Raw genomic sequence first — 26,913 nt, 5'->3', positions numbered from 1 at the left:
CTAAGCTGTGACAGCATTGTGTGCTGTTTTCCTTATTTAACCTATTATTTGTCATAAAAGTGTGCTGCCTTCCAGCAAGGAGATCATGGGTTCAATTGTCTGTTCTGTGAGTGTTAATTGTAGACTGTAATTCCCCTGAAGAGAATTAAAGTCAGAGTTTTTGTTTCTGGATGTGTATGCCCATGCAAGCTAACTGTAACTAAGATAAATTCTAACCATTAAAATTCTAGCATCTATAATTGTAGTCTAATTTAATGTCTTTTTTATGCTTTTGCTGATTAAATCTTACAATTTAAGGCTGTAGGCCATATTGTTGGGAGCATCTTTAGCATAGTCTTTAACTTGGAAAAAACGCTCATGAAAATACTATTTTACAATACTGTATGTATTATAAATAAAATCTGTTCAATGCATTTTCATTGCTTAGTTTCATGCTGTGTTGATGAGTTTATTTGTTTGGTTGTTTTTTTTAACCACCAGCGGCGCTGTTGTCTGTTTGAAATGCCCGGAGTGTCCCTTTAACTTAGACGCCTCAAATTTCCTCCACGTTGGCCACGCATGCGCAGTCCTCCAAGTCACCTGCTGGAAATAAGAAGCCAACAAGGAAGTCTGGCACTGGGGATTTTAATGCCAGGCTAACCTCAAACAAAACTACATTCCCTTCCCGATTTTTCCCGACAGCTTTTTGCTACGACGGCGGGACAAGATGTTTAAAAAACTAAAGCAGAAGATAAACGAAGAGCAGACTCCGCAGAGGAGTGCGCAGTCACCACAGCAGGCCCAGGTTAGTTTGTGCTGGAAGCTAACAGGCTAAGCTAACATCTGTTTACACTGCCTCCAATGTTAGCTAGGGGAGCTAGTTCTCCTAACATTTCGATTTTGTTGTATTTTACTCACGTATCATCGGGGTTATTGGTGTTTGGTTAGTTTTTTGGAGTTAAATCGCTTCACTTTGTAGAATCGACCTGTGTTTAGGGTCTTAACCAAGCTGTCTAACTCAGCTGTCAGCAAGTGCTCTTCTGTGTTACCCGTCTGTGTAACAAGGCATAAACCTGTCAGCTGCAGCTTAGATGGATCGTGTTATGTTTGTGTGTAATTTATTGGACCACATTTAGACTATATTTCTCCAATCAGACCTTCTGTTACAATCTAACTGTATTTCATCACTTATGTTCTTAAACGTGTAGTATGTTACTCTTCTAATGTTGGGTCCTTCACCTGCTTCTATCTAGAGATGTCATAGCTTTGCCTGGAATGTTCCACAGTATTACATCAAACTCCTCTATCTTCATGGAGAAAAGCATTGGATCAGTGGAGAGGCAAGCACAAGCTGTAAGGTTGTATGTTTTTTGAGGAGTTTTTGAGCACTATAAAAATTGGTCATTGAGTAGTGCAGAAGATGGCTACAGTAAGTAGCCAGATTGTGGAATGTTCAAGGCAAAGCATGGAGGCAAACAGGAAACATTGCATATTGCACATTATTTTGGTTGCCATGTCCTTTTTCAACTGAGTAGAACACTGAAACAAGCAATAATGAATTAAACATTTATTGCAATATATCCCTTTTTCTTATGCAGGGAACTCCTGGAGACCGCCGTGGTAGCTTAACCGGCTCTTTTCATGATGGTTCACCAACTCCAAGAGATAGAGAGGTAAGGGGACTGCAGAGTTGCACTGTATGTTCTTTAGGTTGCGTTTGTGCCACTGTGCAATGAATATTTAAATTCAAAAGCTTGATGCTGTTTTGCTTTGTTACCCCAATAACACTTGTGTTCTTTGGCTGTGTTTTTATGTATTTTTGAATGCTGCAAGCACTTTAGGTTTCAGGACACTACTTAGTTGGTCTCCTTCATGTAGAGTCAATTTTTTCTGTTATGATTGCATACCTTGCTAGATGAGTAATCTGTAATAATGGTCTTATTTATATGATATTTAATGTAAGTGATTTTTTTCTTATGATTAGAAAAACTAACGACAAGAAGCTATTTATAATGAGTAGTGCTTACTGCTGAGAATCAAATTCCAGTCCCTTTCTACATAATGCATTTATCTTACTGTCAGTATTTTTTATTTTTTAATGAGACATTACAATATTGTTTTATGTTTTGCAAGATTTTTTGGTCTAATCATAAGAAGCATAGATGCAGTGAGGTTGTTGACAGCTGGAAGATGAATGGTGCTGTAGATCAATGGAGATAATACTCTGATTTTAAAAAGTGTTAATTTCTACAACATTAAAGTACACTCAGTTATGGCCTTGGGATTACATCTCATTTCTTTCCCCTTTATATCATCACTACATCTTATTTCCACATCAAAAAACCTTTGACATCTTTGCTATATGTCAAAATTGTGGCCCTAATCAATGTTGTGTTACAGAGGTCTGTTTTGGCAACGTCTTTCCTAATCGCGGTCACTTTTACAGCCAGTCTGATCACAACCATGACTGTTTTGCAGTAAGACTTGGCAATCACATGCAGAGATGCCAAAGTGTTCTTCATCATCTTGTTTTATTGATTGACATTACCCTCTTCTAATCATCTGTGCTCCCTCTCTCCTTCTCTCTGCACACTCTCTCAATCTGCCATCCATGGTGTTGTTTTTCTCATTGCTGTCTGTGTTCCTCTCCTGTCCTTTCGTCCTGGACTTGCACTGACGTGGTCAGGTGCTGGCCGGGATGATAGCAGAGCCCGCTTTTCTCTCTGAGTATACTATCTTTGCTCTGGACCATTCAAAACGACCCCAAACGGCCCAGGTAGCCAGTGTGGTGAGTTTGCCCTCACTTCCTGCTCTTCCTCCTTATTTTCTCCTCTTCCTCGTCTTGCTTTGTTCCTTCCTCCCATCGTCGTGCCTTTGGGAATATCGGTAGAAGACTGTGGCCCACGTAGGGACTGCCTGTTCCCTGCTCTGTCTCCTGTTTCCTTTTGGATTTAGCAGCAAGAAGGCATCTCATGTGTAGGCTAACCCTGCATCTATCGGGACTTTTAATGTGCTTTCTGCCATGTGTTGGTTTACAGCCCTACCTTTCAGTTCTTATAATGTCCTCCTGATGAAATATTGCCCTTTACCCGAGACAAGTTTTAGCCGCTTGCCAAATAGAGCCCGACACCCTGCTATGTTGCCCATGTCCTGAAACTCTGTTTATTTGGGGAGTTATAGGTTTGATTTTTACAAGCATTGTGACCTTTTTAAAGAATTGCATCATTAAATGTCCTGTAACTCTTCCAAGTAAACAAACCAAGCAGAATTGTGAAGATGCCCTTGTTGAGCTCAAACTGTTCCTGGTCTCAGATTTGTAGAAAATAATCTAGTAATCTGAAACCAGTTTAGAATCTCTAGACATCAGTGTTTACCAGTAGTTTTTTAACCTGCCCCTTACTAAATGTAGGCCTACAGGCATTGTGCTAACAAGCTAGTCATTGTCTAAAAAGACTAATATACCCCCGTAGTCTAAACTAGGCTCTAGACAGCTAAGTTTTATTTAAGGTGTTGTTTGTAAACAATGAGCAGCTAATGTGCAGCAAAAACATACATGCATTTACCTACTCATATTACTTGAAAAATGTTTCTTATCATTTTATAGTTTCTCATATCTATCCATTTTCAAGTTCACCTGCATTTCACATCTCATTAAAGAATTTAGCCATGCAATTACCACTTCATTCTAGTTGTGCTATTATATAATGGTGAAACTAGTCTTACCTGCTGGTTGTGTTGACCAATTTCAATTCAACAAATTTCTGGTACTCCTGGTACACACATACACACACACACACACACACAAACACACACATAGGCACACACACGGACTTAGGAACAGGAGAAGGTACAGGTAAATTATAGTGCTAAATTTGTAGTTTTTATTGCATTTGCTTGTTTTAATTGTATATGGCATCTGGCAGGTTTGATAAAGAAAACTGAGTTGGTTATTACAAAAACTCTTTGAGCAGTTTTTCCCAAAGTAATTACTAGACTGTCTAAAATTGGGCTTTTGAACATTGCTTACATTGCAATATTAAAGTGAAATGCAACACATATAGTATCCCACAGTGGCCACTCTCCAAAAGTATTTGCACCATAATTAGGAGGAAGGAGCACCGTCGCTTGGAGCTGGACAAGGAAGGAGAAAACTGCTCACACTGATGCTTCTTAACAAGACAGCTAAACCAACTAAAACTACTGTCCTGTGATGTCTCTCTGCTTCCTTAATACAGCTGCCGGCTGCCAAGCATCTTAACTCAATACTGGCTCTCCTTATGAATGTGTTACTGACTGTGACTAAAGGACAGTTTAACCCTGTTGTGTTTATGTTCAGTAGAGATGCCTTCTGTGTTTAACCCCTGTTCTCTCCAGTTGCATGAGGGGAGCCGTTGCCCCTGCATTGCTCCCAGCAATACTAATATTGCTCCATCCAGAGTAATCAGGGAGTGCCGCGCTGGGTGTAGATGACTAACTGTTCAGGACTTGTCACTTGTACTTTTTTATTCAATAAAGTGTTTTTATTCGTCTAGACTGCCACTAAAGAACCAAGCCGATCACCCAGAGGGAGCATCAACGGAGATGGAAGTGCCTCTCCTCAAGTATGCATCAACATAAGTAGTTTTTAAAACCCTCTTTTCAAATTGAATTAATGAGGCAACCACCTTTTTGAAATGAATGAATGTTGGCATCTAATTCTCTGCTACTTTGTGTGGATTTTGTGTCTTTGGTAACTGGAGGTGTTAGTTGTGCATTTTTCCCACCATGTCTCTTGTTAAAGTGTGCGTGTATTGAATAATATGTGTATAAACCTTATCCCTTATGATATTATTTTAATTCTTGTTTCATGTAAAACATTCATTAACAGAAAGAGGAGCCCCAGTCCTTTGCACAGAAACTCCAGCTCAAAGTCCCCTCAATGGAGTCTCTGATTCGTAGCGGTGCAAGTCGAGCAGAAAACCTTTTCCGATCCCCATCCAAAGACAGTCTGGTGCGGACTTCCTCTCGTGAATCACTGACACCTCTAGGAGAAAACGAGCCCTCGGGTGCCCCCTCCTACGACCCTCCATCAGATATTGAGAGTGAAGCAGAGGAGACTTCAGGAAGTGCAGAGTCTCTGTCCAAAGATCAGCTGCTGCACCGACTCCTGCAGGTGGAGACAAGCCTAGGGAAGTACAGGGGCAAGTACTCTGAGGTGAGCCAGAGCTGGACTATTCTATGAGTCCATTTTTGTGGTGGTGTATGTTACTCATCATCATTATGCAACATTCTCTGTGGAACTTAAAAAAAAAAAAAAAAAAGTGGTTGAGGAATAACCAAACCTGCCAGCACTGATAACAAGATGCAATACCACAAACTGCAAAATGTGTGTGACACTGGTATATTGTATTTTATAATGAAATGATGTAATAGAAAAAAACAGCCACATCAAATCAATAACATCTGCAGCTTTTTACCACCTAAAAAACATTGCAAAAATCAAAGGTATACTGTCAAAGCCAGACTTAGAGAGAATTATCCATGCATTTGTCTCCAGTAGGTTAGACTACTGTAACGGCCTGCTCACTGGCCTCTCCAAACGAGCCTTAACACAGCTGCAGTACATCCAGAATGCTGCTGCTCGGGTCCTGACTAGAACCAGGAAGTATGAGCACATAAGTCCTGTGCTCAGGTCTCTGCACTGGCTTCCTGTAGCTCAAAGAATAGACTTTAAAGCAGCTCTGCTTGTGTATAAGTCTCTCCATGGCCTAAGTCCAAAGTATATCTCCGACATGTTAGTGCCATATGAACCATCTCGCAATTTGAGGACTTCAGGGATCGGCCTCCTGCTGGTGCCCAGAGTCAGGACTAAACATGGGGAATCAGCGTTTAAATTTTATGCAGCTAAAACTTGGAACAGTCTTCCTGAAGATGTGAGACAGGCCTCTACTTTGACAATGTTTAAATCCAGACTCAAAACAGTTCTGTTTAGCTGTGCATATGACTGACAGGTTTTTATTCTGCACTCTTCTCTTTTAATGTTGATTTTATGATGATTATTTGTGATTATTTATGTTTGATTTGTGTGATTTTAATGTCTTTCTTATTCTGTAAAGCACTTTGAATTACCTTGTGTACGAATTGTGCTATACAAATAAACTTGCCTTGCCTTGCCTTGCCTAGAAATGATAGGTTAAAATGTATTTTTTTTTTGTTGAGATGTGTGGTTATACAGTGTAATGTTGTGTGAGTGTGTTTGCATCAGGGAGTGGACAGTGTGAACTGTGCTTATTGTTGACTGAATGTAATCGCATTGTATAATTTATTTTTGTAAATCAGGGACTACAGATGGAAACTAGGTATTGACATATAATCTGGTGCAAAACATCTCTTTTTATGAAGTTGATGTGTCTGTACATTGCCCCTTAAAGACTAAACTAAACTACTACTCAACATTTCAGCTTGTGACTGCATACAGAACAGTTCAACGAGACAAAGAAAAAACACAGGTAACTGACCACAAACTTGATTTCCAATAATGTCTGTATGAGGAACAAATATCTGCTTAATCTGTGCATACTTTTGAACTACATGTCTAATCACATTTGTACTTCATTATCTATTTGATGTCACAATCAGATGATGTAAAATTATGACCATAAAAATTTAATAATTTTCTCTTGTGGAGTGATGAAATATATTAAGTTGCTTTCTTCTCTGCAGGCTATCCTCAGTCAGAGTCAAGATAAGGCCCTCCGCAGAATTGGAGAGCTGCGGGAGGTACATGCGGAGAACACTTAAACCTTTTAGCTTGCCTTTTAAATTAGCCTTGACAAATTTGATAGATTAGTTTTGAAATATAATTGTAATTATTCCCTTAACCCACAGGAGCTACAAATGGACCAACAAGCCAAGAAGCACCTACAAGACGAGTTTGACGCTGCTTTGGAAGAGAAAGACCAAATGATCTCTGTTCTTCAGACACAGGTATACATTGTTGTAGACATCTTCGATCTTGGACATAAAGGGATCTAGTACAATCAGTTTAAAAGTTTACCCTCTGTGCTGTTGTTAACAGGTTGCTTTGTTGAAGAAGCGTGTCAAAGGTGTATCAGATGGTGCTTTGCTGCCTGAGGGCCAAGTCTCTCAGTCGGAAGATTCAAACTCTGCCCCAAAGAGTCCACCTAATGAGCAGGAAGCAGAGTCAGGTGTCACTGAGGGTGAGCATGCCGAGAAAGTAAAACACCAACGCTGCTGTCGGGAGGATAGGAGATAGGGGTGGACCACCAATTAATTTTTAATTTGATCTCTAAAAAAATGAACACATTGTTATTGCAAACAGAGCTGTGCAATTGATCAAATTTGAATCAAGATTGAGATTACATACCTGAGTATTTAATCAATAGGTCCTCAGCCAGTCAGTAAAAAAATCATGGTTTTGACTTCTAAGTCGTTTTCAATAGTGTTCAATAGCAGTTTTTTAAATTCAGTATTGACTGAGTTCAGGCAATGACTAGATAAAGATATACAGACAAATGCAATTAAAAATAGGGATACTAAGATTTTTATCACCATGAAAATTTGTTATGCTAAATATTTATTGCCTAGTTGTTGGCTTTTGTCTTTGGTCTAATAGACGTCTTATATATATATGAACAGAAGGGGGCAACAGTGATCCATCCAAACTGATGGAGGCTTTACAGAAGAGGGTGAAGCGTCAGGAAAACCTGCTGCAGAAGTGTAAAGAAGTGATGAGGACTCATAAAGAGAGGAGTGCCCAACTGAGCAGTGAGAATGAAACTCTGCAGGAACAGCTCCAGGAGAGGCTGCAAGAGCTGGAGAAAATGAAGGTACACAGATGTTCACACTGTAATACAGCCTTACAGTCATTAAAACTGAGCAATTAGTAGTTCAAGTGTAAAATATTGATATTTTAGTATTTTATTAACAGCAAAACAGATGAGAACTGCTGAATCTGGACATACAGGCCCCAATTTCACTGTTCTCCAAAAAGCACAAATATATAACACAATATGTAGACCAAAAATGGAAAACTACTAGAGGCAGTGTGAAAGTAGAGAAATGCAAAAACATTCCAAGGGGACATATTTATTAAATATTACACCAATACAGCTTAGACTGCTACCCCCGCGACCCAGCCCCGGATAAGCGGAAGAAAATGGATGGTTGGATGGATTACACCAATACAGATTTTCACACAAAAAAAAACAAACCCTCACTGGCTGATGCCACATCATGCATCTCCGCTGCATCACCCCACTGAATCGTGTTCAACTGAGGGTGCAGACCCTTGCTCAGTTGGTGTATTTGTCAGTGGCAGGGCTCCATGCCCCAAGGAGCTCAAGAAGAGCTTGCACAGAGACCCTGAGTTTGTGAAAAAAAAGTCCTTATTTATGACCAAAATAACTATTTATTCTAAAGCAGGGATGCAAATAACTACAGTGTTCACTGAGATTGTTCTAGCTTCTTAGCTCATGTCACATCAGTTTAGACAAGTTTTTCCCCTCCCCAAGGGGTTTAGGGATTAAACTGTTGCCTGAATGAACCCAATAAAAGTATTCACATGGTGGTGTTTCACTGACATAAAGTTAATAGCCTCCTGAGTCCATCTATCAAAGCAACAATGTGTAAAACGATCTAAGTAATCTGATAAAAATCACATCCATGTGGAGTGTATTTACTTTGTAAATCCGGATGTAGTTCACCGTCTCGTTCCTGTTTGTTGTTTTCTGAACTGTGGAGATTGATCTGGCCAGACACTAGCTGAGAAGTAAATAAAGTTGTTCCATAATTTTGTCAGAGGACGGCAGAGTGGCAGAGCACCGGTTCAGTCCTGTGCAGCGCATACACAGGATGTGGAACAGCTCTCATTCATTACAACAACTGTGCGGTTATGCACAGTGCATGATGTGGAATCAGTCCGTAATACTGAAAGTTTTAAAGAAATTTTCTATTCAGATAAGGAAAGTTATTCTCCATTTACATCTTCTGTTTAACAAAGCTGGTTCCCTTCAATGTACTAAATATTTTTTCTTGGCCGTTTCTATTACCGTTCACCTTTTTCTCATAGAGAAGAAGAATCTTAAAATAAAAGCCACAGTGCCACACAAATGGTAATGTTACCTAATGATGAAGTTAATAAGGTTTCATCATAAACCACAATCGTAGAGTGTTGTTCATAATTTGACTTGATCTGAGAGGGCTGAATACAGTGCAATTACTGTTGCTATAAACCGTCTGGCAGACTGGTCACGGTCCGCTGCTGATAGGCCTCCATTATCTCATTGACACAGTGTAAAAGTAAAAGCTGCTCTGGACCAGCTCCAAAACCCAGTCTGGAGCATGTCAGAGTGACACAAGAGAAAGACATTGTTTTCTTAGATTTCAAAACAATGTGTGACTGGTATGATCGGATCGTACTGTTCGACCGCTCATCTTTGAATGTTTAATTATTTGGGTTATTTTTAGTTTGTAAAAATAACTGTTTAAGAATCAGTCCCTATTAAACAAAGTAATTTTGGATTTCCAAGTACCTTTTTAAATAAACTTAGAAAAGTTCATTATCCAAAACAGGCAAGTCAAAGACACTGGTTGTAGTTAGGATTAACCCAGAACTAAACCAGGTCTTCAGTTGAATTAATAGGTTAGTCCTGTATAAATACTAAGCAAACAAAAACAAAAGCAAATCTACTCTAAACCAAAGGTAAATGGGGAAAATAATCTGGACTTAAACGTAAGTACCACCATTAATACCTTATCAAAATGGCTAACATTTGTTTAGAATCAGTTTATCCACTTTTGGTCTTTATTCCCAGAGATTTTGTTTAAAATATGTCTTCCATTTGTGAATATGGTGCTTCCTGTGTCTGGAAAAACAGAGGTTAACAGGCGTTTAGCCCTCTTAAGCAGCATGAAGACATCCTGAAACTGCTGGACTGAACTGTGCTCATCCCATAAAACACACCATCTGTCTGTGACTTCAGACTCCATTTTGCTGTGTAGGGTTCAGACATTATGTAGCTATGTATCATATCCTATAAGGCTATCATACTACAATCATTATGGCAATAGACACTGAATCCTCATCTTATCCCTGTGACAATATGCTATTTTGGTGAAATTATCATTGTGATTCATACATCTTCTGTTTAATGCAGCTGTAGGCTCAAACACAGGCAATTTTCCCCGTCCACTCCTCCTGTTGGTCAGCCTCCCTAAGGCTTTGAGTGAGTGACATGTGGAAACCAATTACCGTGACATGTGGAGCAGATTAGTTTATTTACCTCTTCAAGAAAATATTAAATTACTAAATGTACATGAATAGTGATCAAAATTGTGATCTAGCTCCAAGAAAATATATATAAATGTATGAATATTTTTGACATTTTACCCACCCCATTTCATACACCATAAATTAATGCTTTGTACTATTGACTTTAAGACCCAGTTTATGCTCTATATATTCACTGCTACATAACAGGACCAGTGCATCACCAGTGTCTTCTCTCTTGTGAAGTTTTTCTCCAAATTGTAATTTCATATTTTATTTGCATTTACACACCTGTTATAGCTTGCTTTAAAACAGTCTATACTACTTCAGTTACAATTTTCTAATTACAATTTACAGTTACAGTAGCTGCTGACACCTTCAAATACAGTCAAACACATGGCCCAAAAGCCACTGAAAATGTTCTGGTTTAACAGCGGTGGCACAGACAGACCTACAACATGCCACTGCTGCGTCTCTGAGCTGTAATTAGGGTCTGCCCCTGGTTGAGCTGCACTTGTGTTCATGTTTGGGTTGTTTGGTTTGTGGTGGAGGCATTCTGGGTGGTTTAGCAAACATATGATTTTGACGTTATATGAAGGACAATTTACAACTCCATATTATCAATATGATGAATTTGGTTTTATTCTGGTTTGTTGGTCTGGTTTATGAATTAAGAATATTGTTGAAATGTTTTATTGTCTGTACCAGTTCAAAGAAAAACATGAATCATTTTGCAATTACTGGCTTACTTAAAATTAAAATGTGGTGTCATAAATTTCAATGATACTTTAATAGAAATCTTTCTGAAGACAAATACTTTTTTTTTTTTTATTCAACTACTACTGAATTGTTTTTTCCTTTTCCTCAATACTTTGTTGCATTTAACATTTCTTTTCTTCTAATTAGACAAAAAAAAAACTTATGTAGTGTTTTTTAATAGTGAGAAGTTACAAAAAAATCTGTGTCTCAAAGACCTCCACCATTTGGGCAGAACTTTTTTGTACCTTAAAAAATAATTCTAAATGTATTACTTTTGCTCTTTGTTTATACTATGAAGTGCAGTGTTCATTTATGCATAATAAGTACCGTAATATTTCTGCTCCTCTTTAGGAACTGCACACAACAGAAAAGACCAAGCTCATTAACCAGCTGCGCGACGCTAAGAACCACATTGAACAGCTGGAACAAGACAAGGTAGGACTTTCTTTCTCTTTAACGCGCTCCTCGATTGAAGTGGACATGTTTTTAGTCTGCCACTGAGTGAAAAGGTTCGGCTCCTTGAATCCTCAGGTTGTTTCACTTAAACTTTGACCTCTGGCTCTGTTGGACAGACAGCAGCTCTCAAGGTCCCTTGATGGGAATGATGGGAGCCGCTAAATGTCAGTGTCTTTACAATCAATATGTTTAAAATTAGGGCTACGGCATAAGAAAAGTATGCTAAATCCTATATCTGCGTTGTAATGATGTTGAACATTGCAGGAAAAATTACTTAAATACTATGACAGATTCAATAAAAGGAATGTAGATGCAGAAATGTCATTCGTGGTACAAGTCAATTGTCAATATCCAAACTAACAAAGGTGCACTATGCAGCATTTCTGGTATAGGGACCGCCACCTCAGTCTTTGCCTTGAATAGTCTGGGCAAAGCAAAAATATCTCCAAAGTGTGACTTTAAACGTATCCATCTCCACGGAGAAGCAAGAATGCATGTTTGTTTTAGTATTTCAGTAACTGAATAAATGTAAGGTACCGGTAGATAACTTTAATTACCTGTGTAACAGGCAGGGCAATAACATCTATGACAGAAGCTGGTTGTAGACACACACGTTTAACAATGACTGCATATATTAAATTTTGGAATACTTACACTGAACACTAAAAAAAATCATATATATATATATATATATATATATATATATATATATATATTATTTTTTTTTACCTATTTAAAAGGCTCTGTTCAGACAATTATTAAAAAAAAATCCCTGATATGATATGAAATGGTGATTGATTTTTTTTTTTTTTTCTTTGCATGTGAATATTGCATTTCACTTTTATTTGATGTGTTTTTAGGGAATGGTGATAGCTGAAACAAAACGTCAGATGCACGAGACTCTAGAAATGAAGGAGGAGGAGATCGCACAGCTCCGGTCCAGACTTCAACAGGCCACAGCTCAAAGAGAGGAGCTGCAGGAGCAAAAGGAGAGGGCGGAGAAATCGGGTCAGCCAAGGACACCTTTTCAAAACTACATTCAAAATAAATATGAAATTAACCTGTTTTTTTTTGTTGTTTTTTTTTTGTGTAGCTTTTGAGGAACTTGAGCGGGCCCTGAGTGTGGCACAGAAGGCGGAGGAGGCTCGCAAGCAGCTGCAGGTTCAGCTGGAGGAGCAGGTGAGAGAGGTGGAGCGAGCTGGAGAGGAGGAGCGCAGAAGTCTGCAGCAAGAGCTAACCAGGGTCAAACAGGAGGTTGTCAACATCATGAAGGTTAGAAAAAACATAAAAATGCAATTTGTTACATGTTTCTATTGTATTTTTTCTGACATTTTTTCTATGTTTATATGCGCACTAAAAATAATTGTCATTATCATTATCAGATTATTGATTATTATATCTGATTGTTCACAACAGTTTTACAAGGAAGATTGGGCAAAAACTGGCTAATTATCTGGCAAAGACAAAAATTTAAGCAAATACACTGCCTGGCCAAAAAAAAAAAAAGTCGCTACCTGAATTTAACTAAGCAAATAGGTATGAGCCTCCAATTGGTTGTCAGGTCTAGGTTCAGCAACAGTCTGTGCTCAAAGAATCTGGTCAGCTGACTACCTGAATATACCGAATGACCAGATTATTCCATCAATGAATTTTTTCTTCCCTGATGAATCCTGGCATTGTCACCTTGGAATATGCCCGTGCCATCAGGCTCAAATTCTGAAAGAGTGTTTCAGGGAGTATGAGACATCATTTTTACACATGGATTGGCCACCAGAGTCCAGACCTTAACCTCATTGAGAATCTTTGGGATGTGCTGGAAAAGGCTTTGTGCTGTAGTCAGACTCTATCATCATCAATGCAAGATCTTGGTGAAAAATGTATGCACCACTGGATGGAAATAAATCTTGTGACATTGCAAAAGCTTATCCAAACAATGCCACAGCTTACCGTAATCAAAGCTAAAGGTGGTCTAAAGAAATTATTAGAGTGTGACCTTTTTTTTTTGTTTTTGGCCAGGCAGTGTATGTTAAAGATTGAAATATTTTAAAATGAATTGTGCTTTGTCTTCCAAATCTATTAACTAGCATTAATTAGTGTGTTTTGATGATCAGATTTCTTTTGTGCATGTAAACGTACAAAATATCAGATCTAATTATTTGATTATCTCATCTGATTATTCTAGTTTTATTTATTAGGAATATTTTTACTGGTCATGTAAATGTACCTGCTAATATGTTTTGTGTTTTTAGAAATCATCTGAAGAGGTAGTAGCCAAACTGGAGAAAGATCATAGTGAAGCTCTTGCTGCTAAAGAAGAGGAGATGCATTCTCGTGTCAACGCAGCTGTGGTAGGATGACTTACACATGTGTTATTTACTCATATGGATGAATATAAATTAATTCAGTGATTCTCAAAATACCACCAAAGAAAATCTCAGGACTTCTGAGTACCACAAAACTACCACAAGATTGTGCACATATGGAAAATAATCATGTGAGATTTATTTTCCATGTGTTTACATTTGGCTCAGAAAAAAAGAGGGTTAACATTGTTTTTAAACTACAGCTTCACAAAACAAAACTCAGCAGTTGTACAGCAAAAATATAAATTGATGTCAATACAAAATGTGAAGCCAAAATATTTTCTTCACAATTTATTTATTATATGTCAAAATAATGTTTTGTGTCATTCTCATGAGCTCATGTCTTGAGTTGTGGGACTGGGTCTCGTCTCATTCCTAATAATAGTTTAATAGTAAAAGGATGACAGGAGGGAAAATTTAAATTACATTGATGCATAGAAATCTGTATACCCCCTGGAAGACCTGTACTGTACCTCAGTTTGAGAAATACTGAACTCTATTTGTACTTTTAGGAGAAATGTAAAGAGGAATTTGCCCAGTTATCAAAGGAGCGTGAGCAGCAGGGCACTCTGGCTCTGGAGGACGTAGAGCTGCAGAAGACTGCTTTAAGGAACGAATGTGAAAACAAGGTTAAAGAAATACAGCTTGAACTGGAAGCTACAAGAACTGTAAGTTTATATTAACTGTCCTGTTGTTTATCATGTGCTTGAGCTATTAATACATGTTTATTCTAGAAACTCCATACTAATAAGGTGCACTATGTACATCTTTGTAAGGGTATGCCACCTGCTTGTGTCCATGGAAATGTTATTGCTTTCTCTTGAATGTTCCACAGTATGGCATTAGACTTGTCCATCTAGTGGAGTTGACTCTCCACTGATATAGCCTGGTGGTAACGTATCAAGATGATAAATTCATTCAATGCCCATAGTATGCATTCCAGGCAAAGCAATAAAAGAGAAAAAAAGTTGGCACTCCCTTCACCGGAAAAGTTGCATTGGGCACCTTTAATCTGTATTTATGTTGTGTTTTCAGAGAGTGTTGGAGTTGGAGAGCTCCATGGCGAAGGGGTCTGAGAAGGAGTCCAATTTGTCCGATGAACCTTCTGCTCAGCTCAATGAATTAAAAAATAAACATCAAGAGCAAATATCTGCATTAGAGCGGCAGCACCAGGAACAGCTAGAAAAGCACAAGGGCACCCTAACCCAGGAGCACAGCGCCGCCCTGGAGGAGCTCAGACAGAAACACAGTGCAGAGATAGAGGCAATTCTCAAAGATAAAGAGCAACAGTTCCAAGCACATGTCGAAGATATGAACCAGAAAACCTTTGAGAAACTGGAGACAAAGCAGACAGAGCTGGAGACCGTTTCCTCTGAACTATCGGAGGTTTTGAAAAGTAAACAGTTGTTGGAGGAAAAACTAACTGCTGCTGAAGATGAGCAACGTGTAATGAAGCAAAAGCATGACAAGAAGTATGAGGATCAGGTGAACAAGCACAAAGCAGAGATAAAAGATATTAAAGCTCAGTATGAGCAGTCACTGGGCGGTATGGAGAAAATGCTAAAGGAGGAACTTAATGCCCTGAAAATTGTTTTGAGGGAGAGGGAGAAGGAAAACAAAGAGTTAAGCCTCAATGTAAAAACACTAAAAGACGAATCAGTGTCAACACTACAGGAATTAAACGCTAAAGTGAAAGAAGTGGAAGAGCTGCAGCAGCGGTTAACACAAATCCAAACTGAAAGTGCAAACTTTAAAGAGTCAAAGGTACAGTTCAGTAAGATTTCAGAGGAGCTTGATCAGTGCAAGAAAGATTTTAATAATGTGCTGCAACAGTTGGAAACAGCCAAAAGTGAATGTGAGCAAAAAGACAAGATTTTGCAACAGCATGAAAATGAGCTGCAACAGTCTAAGAATGAACTCTCTGACAAAGAGAAGTCATTAATGGCCGACCTCCATGGAAAACAAGAAGAACTCACGCGCCTCCAGACACAGTTCGATAAGGAAAAAGCTGCTCTCGAAAAGAAACTGAATAATGTTAGAACTGATTTGGAAAACAAGTTGAAGTCTCAAGAAACAAAGATGGAAAAATTCAAACAAAAAGCCAAAGAAATGCAGGAGAGTTTTAAGAAAAAGCTTCAGCAAAAAGATGAAAATCTGAAGGCAGAATTGGAAAAGAAAGATGTTGAAATTCAACACAAGGAAAAGCAAGTTCAGGAAAAAATATTAGAAATGGCACAAAAAAGCTCTCAAGGTCTCAGTGATACAGTGTCTGATCTACAGGCGAATCACAAGGAGGAAGTAGAAAAAATACATACTGTACATAAGAAAGAGATTGAGGAGTTGAAGTGTCATTGGCAGGAGAAGATAAAACAACAAGAGGAGGACATTGCTGAGAAAAATGTACAAGTTTTACAAGAAAAACTACAAGAGCTTGAGGATTTGAACGAGAATCTTAAAAATGTCAAAGAGGAAAATGAGCAAGTACTTCATGAGATTACAAATTTGAAAGAAGAGCTGGCGATTCGGGAAACTACTGTGCAAAAGCTACAGGCTGAGCTCAACGAAGCGGCGGTCAAAGTGGAGGGATTATCTCAGGGCGAGGTTTTGCTAAAAGAGCAAATGGAGTCAGCAGAGAGGAACCTAAACCAGGCCCTAAACGAGAGAAATGGCCTACAGGACAAGCTCAGCAAGGCTGAAGAGGAGCACAGAGAGGCATTAAAAATCCTTTCAGAACAAGTGGAGCAGAGGGAGTCGCAGTTAAGGGCACTGGAAGGGTCCAAAAGTAAAGAAAGTGAGGACTTGCAGCTCAAATTGGAGGAGACCGCCGCACTGTTACAAGCCAAGGAGGCCGAGTTCCAGCAGCACTTAATAACCATCGCCAACCAAATGGAGCGTTACTGTCAAGAGGTACAGGGGAAACTGCAGTGTGCTTCTAATGAGCTCTGTCAGAGAGTGGAGGGCAAGACGAAGGAGCTGAGCAACAAGTTAGGGTGTAGTCATAAAAAGGTAGCACACCTTCGCAACACTATACTTACGAAAATAGACAACATTTGCACTTTAGAGGAGAGTTTGCGACAGAAGACGGAGGAGAACAAGAATCTATGCATTACTTTAGACCAGATGAACGCTCAGGTAAAAGCGCAAGCCGACCAAATCTTAGCCTTAACGAATGATTCAGAAGCTGTCAATAATGAGAATTTCCAGAGAGTGGAGAAGTTGACTGAGGAGAACAGAGTGCTATCAGAAAATATCAAAGCCAATGAAGTTCATATCAGTAACTTGGAAGGCATAATTGGCGACTTGAAAAATCAGTTGGCGAGTAGCATTCAAGATAAGGAGGAAGCCATAAATCAAATAAACCAGCAGTACAAAGAGGAAAGGCAACAAGCCACAGTTCAGATGGAGGAGGTTATTAAAAGACTAGAGCAAGAGAAAACATCTGCTCTGGATGAGGCCAGCACACTCAGGAAAAGCCTGTCTGAACTAGAAAACAACACAGCGTCCAAGTTTGCTCAAAGTAATAACACTATCACAACATTACAGAATCGCCTTGAAGAGCTTGAACAGGAAATCGGTGTGAAAAATGATGCCTTGCAAAGATTAACCGTGAGTATCGACAATCAGTCCATCAGCAAGTCTGAAATGGACCAGATCTTGAGTGAGAAAGAGCAGAAGGTGAGCGGGCTTACCTCTGAGCTGGAGAATTGTAACAAAAAATTGGGAGAGATACAGGAGCAGCTAGCCTTAAAGATTCAAGAGTGTGAGCAGCTAACAGCGGAGCTAAAGCAGCAACATAGCATCACAGAGAATGAGAAGAAAGTACTGGTCGAACAATTGCACCAAACACAAATGCAGTGCACACAGAATGGAAACTTGGAGCAGGAGATGATGGAGAAGTTGCATTCGCTCAAGGAGGATAACCAAAAGTGTCAATTAGAGATTCAGCATCAAAAGGATGAATTTGAAAGAGTTAAAAGTGAGATTATGAAAAACAATGAAGAAACTTTAAAGGCAACGGAGGAGAGACTGACGGCAGAAAGCTCCAAGAAAGTATCAGATTTAAAGAAAAAAGCAGAACAGAAAATTGGCCAGATTAGAAAGCAGCTAACGTCTCAGCTGGAGGAGAAGGAGCAGACCATCAAGTCATTACAGACGAGTTTAGAGGAAGCAACCAAGACTGAGACATCTGGGAGAGAGCAGGTTCAGATGCTGGCAGCGAAGACAAAATCACTCGAAGATGCAATTGAAAAGCTAAAAGAGGAAAATGAGAAACTGCTTGAAGAATTTCAGAGTCAAGGAAAGGCTGATAAAGAAAAGGCATTAGATGAATTGAAAAATGTTTATGAAGAGAAGATGGCATCGCTTCAAAATGATACAGTGAATAAACAAGATCATCAACAAACTGAATCAATGCTACAAGAGACTCAAATGAAACTAAAAGATCTGGAAACTCAAAATGAAACATTACTTGTAGAAATTAATCGATTAAAAGAAGATATTTCTCAAAAGGAAGCACAGATAAATCAACAGCAATTGGCTATTAATCAAAATGTATTATCTGACGTAATGATTGAAAAGGAAATTGTATGCACTAGTGTGGAGCAAACCAAAAGTATAGTTAAAAACGATATGGAAAACCACTCTGAGGTGGAAGATGCCAATTCTCAGGAAAGCTTGAAGAATCATTTTAGCCAGATCAAAAATGAAAAGGACAAAATCCATAAAGACTTTGTGAGGTTACAGAAAGAGATGCGGACAATGAGAAAAGAGCATGAGCAAGACCTGGAGTACATGAAGAAGGAGATAATGGAGGAGGCGCAGAAAAATTCAAAGTAAGTTTTCAATGTTTCCTTTAATATTGTCTTTAAAGGTGCATTATGTAACTTTTCTGGAGGGAGGGTCATAGGGTACATAGTGCCCCTCTAATTTTGTATGCTATAGCTTGCAGTGTATTAAATCTCTATGCACATGTTGTCCATATGTTCAAACAGATCAGAGTTGGAGGATTTGGAACTGAAGCACAACTCGACAGTGAAGCAGTTAATGAGGGAGTTCAACTCACAAATGGCCTTGAAAGAGCAGGAGCTCGAGACAGCTGTGAAAGAAGCCATTGGTATGATAATCACATTTGACTCAAGGGATAAAGTTGAACTCTACTTTACAAGATCCAGACTTATTTCAGTAATTATTTTGTCAGTGTCATGAAAAATTTAAATTAAAATGTTAAAATTTTGTTTTGATTACAAACATAAAGTTATGAATATCTGACAATGTGCATCCTCCTTTCCTTGTGTTCAATCATAATTTCTCATTTATCCTCAGCACTCTAATAAAAACAATCAAATGCATGGCGTATGTATAATGTTAGTCTTATATTATGCGATTACAGCCCAACATGTGTTTTTCTGTTTCTAATATCAATCTTTATGTGATTTACATCTCATTAAACTACTGTAATCTCACTTAAATATTACCTCGGGGTGTCACAGAACACTTATACAAACATCTTAACATCTCTTTTATAAGGGTGTAGCTAAAGCGAGCTGCCATGTTCCTCTTGTAGTTAAATGTGATGCCAGCTCGGATGTGAGTGAGTGGTTTGGATCCCTGGTTGTTACATTATGCATGTGTTAACTTTGGCCCCTCTCCCTTTTGTCTTGGCTCAGAAAAGGCCCAAGCCGTGGAGACTGAACTCATCTACAGCCATCAGGAGGAGGCCTGTCAGCTGCGCAAGGTGATTTCCCAAAAGGAGGACGATTTGCAACGAACTGTGAAGAAATATGAAGAGGTTATTCAGGTAATCTACCAAAAATTCAATTTAAAACATTTCCAATATCATCTTGTATTTGCGGTACATTGGCCACACCCATCATTTGGAAGCAATTACTTGTAGCTGGCAGCAAGGCATGGCTTTTGGAAAGACAACCAAATGATTATGTTTCAAAAGTTTTCACATGAGTTGTCAGCAGTCTTTTCCTTTTATGTCTACAAGTATAATGTATGGATACTGTAAATTATGTAATGTGTAATTTGCTGTGGGAGGTCTGGGGTTAGTAACATGAAAGAAACAAGACACTTTTACTTGCATATATTTGCTATAGTGTGTTTTCTAAAATACTGTTTGTCTGTACATTTGACTAGATAACTTTTGTAAGGAGGTATGTTAACCATAGCAACAATTGTAATGTACTGTAGTTGAAATAATCGATGTAAAGTTGGTAGTAATAAAGTTACCTATTGACCTTATTCCGCCCTGCCCACTTCTAAACGTACTTTCTTTATGGTGGCCCTTCCGGCTAAGCGGAAAGATAAAATATGATACAAAGTTGGTTGATTTTTGTGCCTGTTAAATGGTTTTAAATGCTGATCAGCACTGCATAGTTTCTGAAAAGTATTGTTCAGGTATCAGTACTGTAAACCATTTATTGTTTAAGTACTGATATAAAAATATACTATTGCTACTAAAACTTGATATTCTACAAATGTAGTATTATATTGCTTTACTCCGAATACAATATTTTTGCTTTTTTTTGACAAGCAGTCAAAACAGCAGTCCCACTTTTAATGATTTTTTTTTTTTTTTTTGGCCCATAGGCTTTATTGGATATAGCGTGAAATGTGGGAAAAGAGCATTAAACAGAACATTAAGCAAATTGTCAGAGCCAGGAATCAAACTTGACCAGCAGGCTCTACTTTTCCTCCACTTTTTAATAAAATTTTACCTTTTATTTTTCCAGAATCGAGAAGAGGAGATGGGCGACCGAGTGTGGCAGGTCCAGAAAGAGCTGGAGGAGCTACAAGCGAAAACCCGCTGCACTGACGAGGTACAAAGATGGCCGCCCACAAAAAACACTAGATATGCTCAACAGGTCATCAAATCCCACTCGTGATTTACTAAAGCCAAGTCATATTGTCTTGTCATCATTGTCCCACAGATGTGGAAAAACAACCTGTAAGCCAGTAAAATGGACCGTATACGTGACTAGTGCCTAAGCTTGAATTTATATTATGATTCTGGTGAAGCCATAAGTCACCTCACAATGGCTGTATAAAATCACTTTTATCACCTGCCTCCTGTCTAAACTCTGCTAAAACATTTTTCATTTTGAATGGCAGCCCGAGTATAATACGTCTGACTCTGCCAAAGGGTCTCATATTAAGTGAAAGTTCAGAACAAGGTTAACAGACAAGGCAGTTGGCTTTATCCTCTCTCATATCTCTCTTCATAATTGTCTGATTCGTTATAAGAATTTGGGGACAGTTTTTGTACATTCTTTGCTGTGATCAGACTATTTCAGCCCTGTCGTGTGGCTTCTCTCCAAAACATGCCGGATGCTGGGATCTGAATCACACAGGAATGCTCTGGATTGCTCGGAAAAATGGGAATTGTGAGGCACAGGCTTCCCCTGTTTTTAATTATCAGACTACGGGGGTGATTCACAGGGTTAAATTTATAATACACTTTTGGATTGAGGCTGTAAATGTTTAAAAAAACGCTCACCTCGAAAGTGCTTTACCCAGGTGTTGAGGTGCAATGGGACCCCTGCAATGCACCCGTCCTACGTTTTACACTCACGCCGAAGCCCACCAGAGGACTAAGAGTTATGCTGCTCTCTAGGCTGCATTTTTCCCTGGTGAGGTAATAACTTTACAGGGGGATTGTATGGGTTTATGCTCAGAGTCCATTTCTTGCTATGGGCCTCTCAGACCATTTCTCAAACAGACAGTGGGTCAGTGTGTTTCTCCCTTGGGACAAATGCAGACACAGCACAAGTACAAGTTCAAATTTTAGTGAGTCTGCTTCCTAACTTCCTAAATTTAAGTAGAAAACCAAAGTGTGAGAGTATAAATGTGTTCAATACAAAATCAATATTTGTCAACGTCTTCCTTTGAGATTTTGGAAGATTGTATATGTAATTTTAGCAATATTTTTAAAGATTTAAAGATTTAAGATTACTTTTTTTTTTTAATCAATTGAGACGCCGTTGACAGTTGGAGGTCGGTTTTGTTAATGTATTTACACTGAATATGGTGTGTAAAGATGCACTTCTGCCTGGGCAATGGAGATGTACAGCATCTTTATAAACATGTGATTGCTGCAGTGCCAAAAAGAAAAAAAATAACTCGTCTATCTGCATCTGCACACTGAAACAAATTTTAACACTTTATAATTTCTTTTTGTGTAGGGAGAAATGAGCAATGACGAGCTACAGGTACGTGCATCCTATTTTTTGCTTAATGTTCTCTAAAAACACAGATTTATCCTCAATAACTGATGATATGTCAATATTCTTGAGTTTAGGCGCAGCTCGCGGAGAAGACATCTTTGCTGAGTGAGGCTCGTCTGAAGGAGCAGGAGTTTGTGGAGAAAGTGAGTTTTGGTTATCTTGTTGTGTTGCTTCAGGACAAGTGAACAGTAAATCCAGCGCAGCATGTTCCCAGGATTCTGTGACCTCCAGCGAGCGCCGTTACTGCTCTCCCGCTGCATCTACTTAATTACACCGCACATCTGTTTACATTTGGTTTAACCCTATAAACAATAGCAACAACGCCTCCCGCTCACTCTCCCACAGACTCCATTCACAGAAACAGCCCTTAAGGAAGAACAAATAACTACAAACCTTTTCCCAAATACAACTAATGGTCTAATGCAGATAATTAAAGTCATGGAGTCTTAATGTTAGTTTTATATTAATGAATAAACTTGTTTTTTTCCCCACTCTAGATTCACTCACTTGAAGACAAAATCAAGTGTTTCCACAGAAATGCAGTTGTAACTCATCTTGGGAGCACACAGAAAGGTAACTGTCACAATATCAGTAAATATTATGCATTTGCCTTATGATCTAGTTCATGTCACAGGGGTAAGTGGAGGTACTATAACTATAAAGTATATCTTCTGAGTGTACAAATTTGCACATATAAGAAAGGCAGTGGCCCTATGTTACCGTAATGAATACATTGCTGCAAGATAGTTTGGACAAAAAGGCTCCTCCTCAATGGTAAAGATTAATAATTGACAGGCAACATTGAACAACACAGAAATGAATATTGCTGGATTTTTTTGCAGAATCATTTTACCAATGCATCAGGAATGTGCTAAAATGTGACTGTAAAAGCATTGGACAAGGTTCAAGTATCAGACAAATTGTTAATGGACCAGAAAATTAACAAGTGCAGATATATCACATTACACACTTGACATTTCTTTTAATTGTATTATGAATTTGTTCTTTTTGCGGTTATTCATAATAGTTTTAATTATAGATTATACATAAAATGTATATCTCCCACCTCTAGATTAGAGTGAAGTTTACAATACTCTTGTATCTAAACACTGATCTCTCTCTCTCAAGATGACATTTTCTTGATTGTCTAATAGAGCACTTAAGTTCAAATCAATTTTTCACATATCTCTAAAATTGCATACACAGTGCTATATCCTGGAAATAGGGGATTTGAGAGGAGCAGGACTGTGCGCTGTTGAGTCCTTTGTGGGAAACCTTAGGACCACAGTCTGCAAAACCCATTAAATCCAAGGATGACTTCTTCACCGCCCCCTTTCTGACAAACGAATCATTATTACCCCAAAAGGAAAGCTCAAATACAAAAAGTACTCAATCAGTATACTCAAGAATTGGCCATTATGATTCTATATGTCAGTGTTGTTATTGTGACATTTTATCAACAACCAGTCAGTCTCCATAGGCCCACCATAAGCTAAACCACAGCGCTTATATATGTCTAACCATAACCCAAGGTCTATCCTTAACCAGACCCTAATTACAGCCATGGCTCCAGTCTAATCCAGCAAACCTAAAATCACGCTTATGACACTTGCAATGTCTTCAAACCATTTGCATTACCAGACCACACAATTCACTGCAGCTTTATCACTGAACCTGAAAGTGATGGGAGCAGATGATTATCTATATACCACAACAGCCATGCTCAGGTCTGTTATTATTAACCCTAAGACCAGTGTATTGGCAGGGGGCTACTCTCATAATGTTTCTATTCTAGTTGTTTTCATCTATTGCATTGTTTTTGCTTTTGAGCGCCAACATACACATTGATAAACTCTAAATAAACTGGGCTAGGAAAGCACATTTTGGTTTTTTTTTCTCCTTTTTTTCCTTAAGAACAACCATGAAATGTTATTAAAATGTGTGATTTTAATAAATCTTAATTCTGTTGAAAGATGATATTGCATCTTAATGTAATTACTTATTTTTGTTATAGGTTTTATAAAAACTGTCAAAATTCGTATCTTGTCTCAATCTAAATAACACATTTTTATTCTGTGTATTCCTTCACCGAAGAATGTATGGATGTTCCATAGTGTAAATATATAAATATTTTTTGTACTTACACAAGTTTTTATTGCCTGGTTATGCTATAGAATTTCCATTGTATTGTTAACTATAAGTTGATCAGTGGCCTACCCTACCACCCTTGTCCTGGTCTGCTGGAGCGATTCATATCTTGCTTTACGGCTGTAGCTGTGAGCAGAGGTGGGTTTGTGGGGGGGTTAGGTGAGGTCAGGGGTACAAAGTCTTAAGAAGATTTACAAATGACCCCATAGCCCACCCCTCAGTTCAAAGGCTTATTTAACTCCTTTATCACCTTCGCCACATTCTGTATTGGCGCATGCATTAACACAGTGTTGTCCTATAATGATTATTCCACATTGCTAATGTGTGTACAGTAGCTTGTTGAGTGACTGGATTTAAGTGTTTCCAGATTTGTCCAGAGTGTTTTAGTGCAGTTTTCCCCATTTACACAATTTAACAAGATAATGATGTTATGGCAGTTGGGCAGCAGTAATGAAGTTCTCATGCTGTGATGGCCCATTGTTTCTGCCACTGCTCATGATAATGAACAAGTTTGTGCCCAGTGCCCATGCTTTTCTGTTCCTATATTTAGACCTGGCTAATTTAAAATTTACTGTGACTCAAAATTTGAGTGAATAATATAATCTAATTGACCCCAAGTAACCTCAGCCTTGGGTCTTAAAACAAGAGGTGCTGCAATGAACATTTTGCAACCAATTTTTTTGAGAGCGGAGCAGTAAAGTTAAATGGATGTTGTAGTAATTTTTTTCATGTGCCCAAATTTTATACGCAATTGAAGTTGAAGGATCATTGTCATTCAGACTGTTTGCATAGATTAATTATATTTGTTGTCTGTTTTTCAGAGGCGAGTTACAACAGCAGTGAGCCATTGTCAGAAGCCACAGAGATGGAGTATCTACGGAAAGTGTTATTTGAGTACATGATGGGACGAGAAACTAGAGTAAGTGGCTTTTACCACTAATGCATGCATCCAAAAAATAAATGAACAAATTAGTGAAGTAGTTTTGAATGGAGAGGGGCTGGTTCCCATCAACCACACATCGTACAAGTCATTTTATGTAGCCCCATAAAGTTTCCTTACTCTGGACAAAAATTAACAGTGATCACGTTAATTAACAGTGCTTTGACATGGTCCTAAAGCCAGCAGGATTTTCCCAAATGCTCAGCAAACAGTGGGTCTTTATAGCTATACTGCGGACCTCCCTGCGCAGAGGATGTCCTCGAGGCAGCCCACTAGTGCAGATGTGTATGACGCAGATTTGCCTTTTCTCTTGTTTAGTGTTAGTGGAGCGGTTAGGCTTCCTTCACAGCAGACTGTTTCTGATTAGGGCAACCTTTATGGGGGAGCGCTGCACCCCCACAATGGCCTGCACTTGATTATGCAAATAGTTTTCATTGTGTCTTACCGGATTTTAATTATATATAAGCATGGATATTGCCTGTATCACCCCTGGAGTGAATAGAAAGGATGTACTTTGTTATTTAATGCCTCATGCAAATTAGATTAAATTATTCTGTTTTCCTTTAGACGATGGCCAAAGTTATAACTTCCATGCTGAAGTTTTCTCCAGATCAAGCTCAAAAGGTTTTGGAGAAAGAAGATGGTAAAATGATGGTAAACTATACTCCAGTATTTACTCTTAAATAAAACTACAATTGCAAAATGACAGTTACTAGTGGAAACAAATACGAATGACTCAAAATGAATAACTTGCCTCTTGAGCAATGATTATGCAATAATACATAAATGTTTACTTACACTTATCCTTTTACATTGACAGATGTGAACACATTGCTCTAGACTTAAATGTGTATTTTATTCATTCACACTTGGTAGAGTAACCACGGCTGCCCTGGAACAGGCTAGTGGAGCTGTGGCTGCCATGGAACTCTTAAGGCATCGATAACAACACACTGCCTCATACACACCATGATCTCTAAGACACAACAGCAGTATAAAATACATTGAAAATAGGAATAATGTAGCTGCAACTGCTTGCAGTACACACACTATACTACACCACTGTGTTAATGTTTCATTTGGTTCTTTTCAGCCCTGGTTACGGTGATCCTCTGGATGGTATTTTTTTTCATGAACTTTGCTGCTGCTGCTTTTCGTGCTGCTGAAGGGGATGACTGCCAAGGATTTGATCAAGCCCTTCTCTGCATTATATTTGTGATAATGTGTGTGTTTGTGTGACTGTGTGCGGTTAGTGTCAGTCTGTTTGAATGAAGGTTTGAGAGATTATGCTTCTGGGGCAAATAAGCTAAACACTGTAACGAGGGAATTTGAAAACATGCCAGAAATATAAATCTTCCATAAATCCAGTTTTACATTGAAATTGAGTTTGTTAATTTATATATTTTAGATGAAGTTGAATGGTTCTTGTTTTATTTAGTTATCTGTATAGCGATTGATCTGTGCAATAAATCACATTATTATTCATGTAGGAGGTGAGGGTTGGTTTGTTTTTCAGTTTTGGCTTTGTCTAAAATTACTTCCTGTATAAATTTGTAATGACCCATTAACTGTGTATTTACAACACATTTTATCTTTGGCCTCTGGACCTTGTTTGACTGCTTTTCTATGCTTTATATTTTATAGACACTGACAGAAAATCCCAAACGCAAGATTTGTAAATTGTATTGACTAACTGTACCATAAGGGATCTAAACAAATTGCCGTTTTCAAATTAATTAAATAACAAGATTAAATATTTACAGAAGTGCA

At 38.4% G+C, this 26,913-nt stretch overlaps 1 protein-coding gene across 2 annotated transcripts; it reads left to right on the top strand.

The window, feature by feature from the left end:
* Window positions 1-541: 541 nt before the first annotated feature.
* On the top strand, window positions 542-26,913 carry golga4 (golgin A4). 2 transcript variants are annotated; one of them, XM_033980017.2, is made up of 25 exons: window positions 553-784; window positions 1,578-1,652; window positions 2,666-2,767; window positions 4,512-4,580; window positions 4,847-5,173; window positions 6,420-6,467; window positions 6,682-6,738; window positions 6,847-6,945; window positions 7,037-7,178; window positions 7,618-7,808; window positions 11,360-11,443; window positions 12,325-12,472; window positions 12,558-12,736; window positions 13,714-13,812; window positions 14,340-14,495; window positions 14,863-18,659; window positions 18,819-18,940; window positions 19,494-19,624; window positions 20,565-20,651; window positions 22,014-22,040; window positions 22,130-22,198; window positions 22,553-22,628; window positions 25,025-25,122; window positions 25,711-25,797; window positions 26,237-26,913. In XM_033980017.2, the coding sequence occupies exons 1-25, from the start codon at window positions 707-709 to the stop codon at window positions 26,249-26,251; spliced, it is 6,363 nt and encodes a 2,120-aa protein (XP_033835908.1). In that variant the 5' UTR covers window positions 553-706; the 3' UTR covers window positions 26,252-26,913. The 2 variants fall into 2 exon arrangements, with proteins under 2 accessions (XP_033835909.1, XP_033835908.1); XM_033980018.2 differs by lacking the exon at window positions 2,666-2,767 and having other exon boundaries at window positions 542-784.

Source organism: Periophthalmus magnuspinnatus, chromosome 15, assembly GCF_009829125.3.
Source record: "Periophthalmus magnuspinnatus isolate fPerMag1 chromosome 15, fPerMag1.2.pri, whole genome shotgun sequence".
In the NCBI taxonomy this organism is placed as follows: Eukaryota; Metazoa; Chordata; class Actinopteri; order Gobiiformes; family Gobiidae; genus Periophthalmus; species Periophthalmus magnuspinnatus.
This window is presented reverse-complemented; position numbering and strand designations above follow the sequence as displayed.

Bases quoted from the DNA above. Each gene is read 5' to 3' on its own strand.
- golga4 (XM_033980017.2), top strand. From the start codon at position 707: ATGTTTAAAAAACTAAAGCAGAAGATAAACGAAGAGCAGACTCCGCAG. The intron at 7,179-7,617 runs GTGAGCATGCCG...ATATATGAACAG, and splicing joins AGAGTCAGGTGTCACTGAGG to AAGGGGGCAACAGTGATCCA. The intron at 18,941-19,493 runs GTATGATAATCA...GTCTTGGCTCAG, and splicing joins AGCTGTGAAAGAAGCCATTG to AAAAGGCCCAAGCCGTGGAG.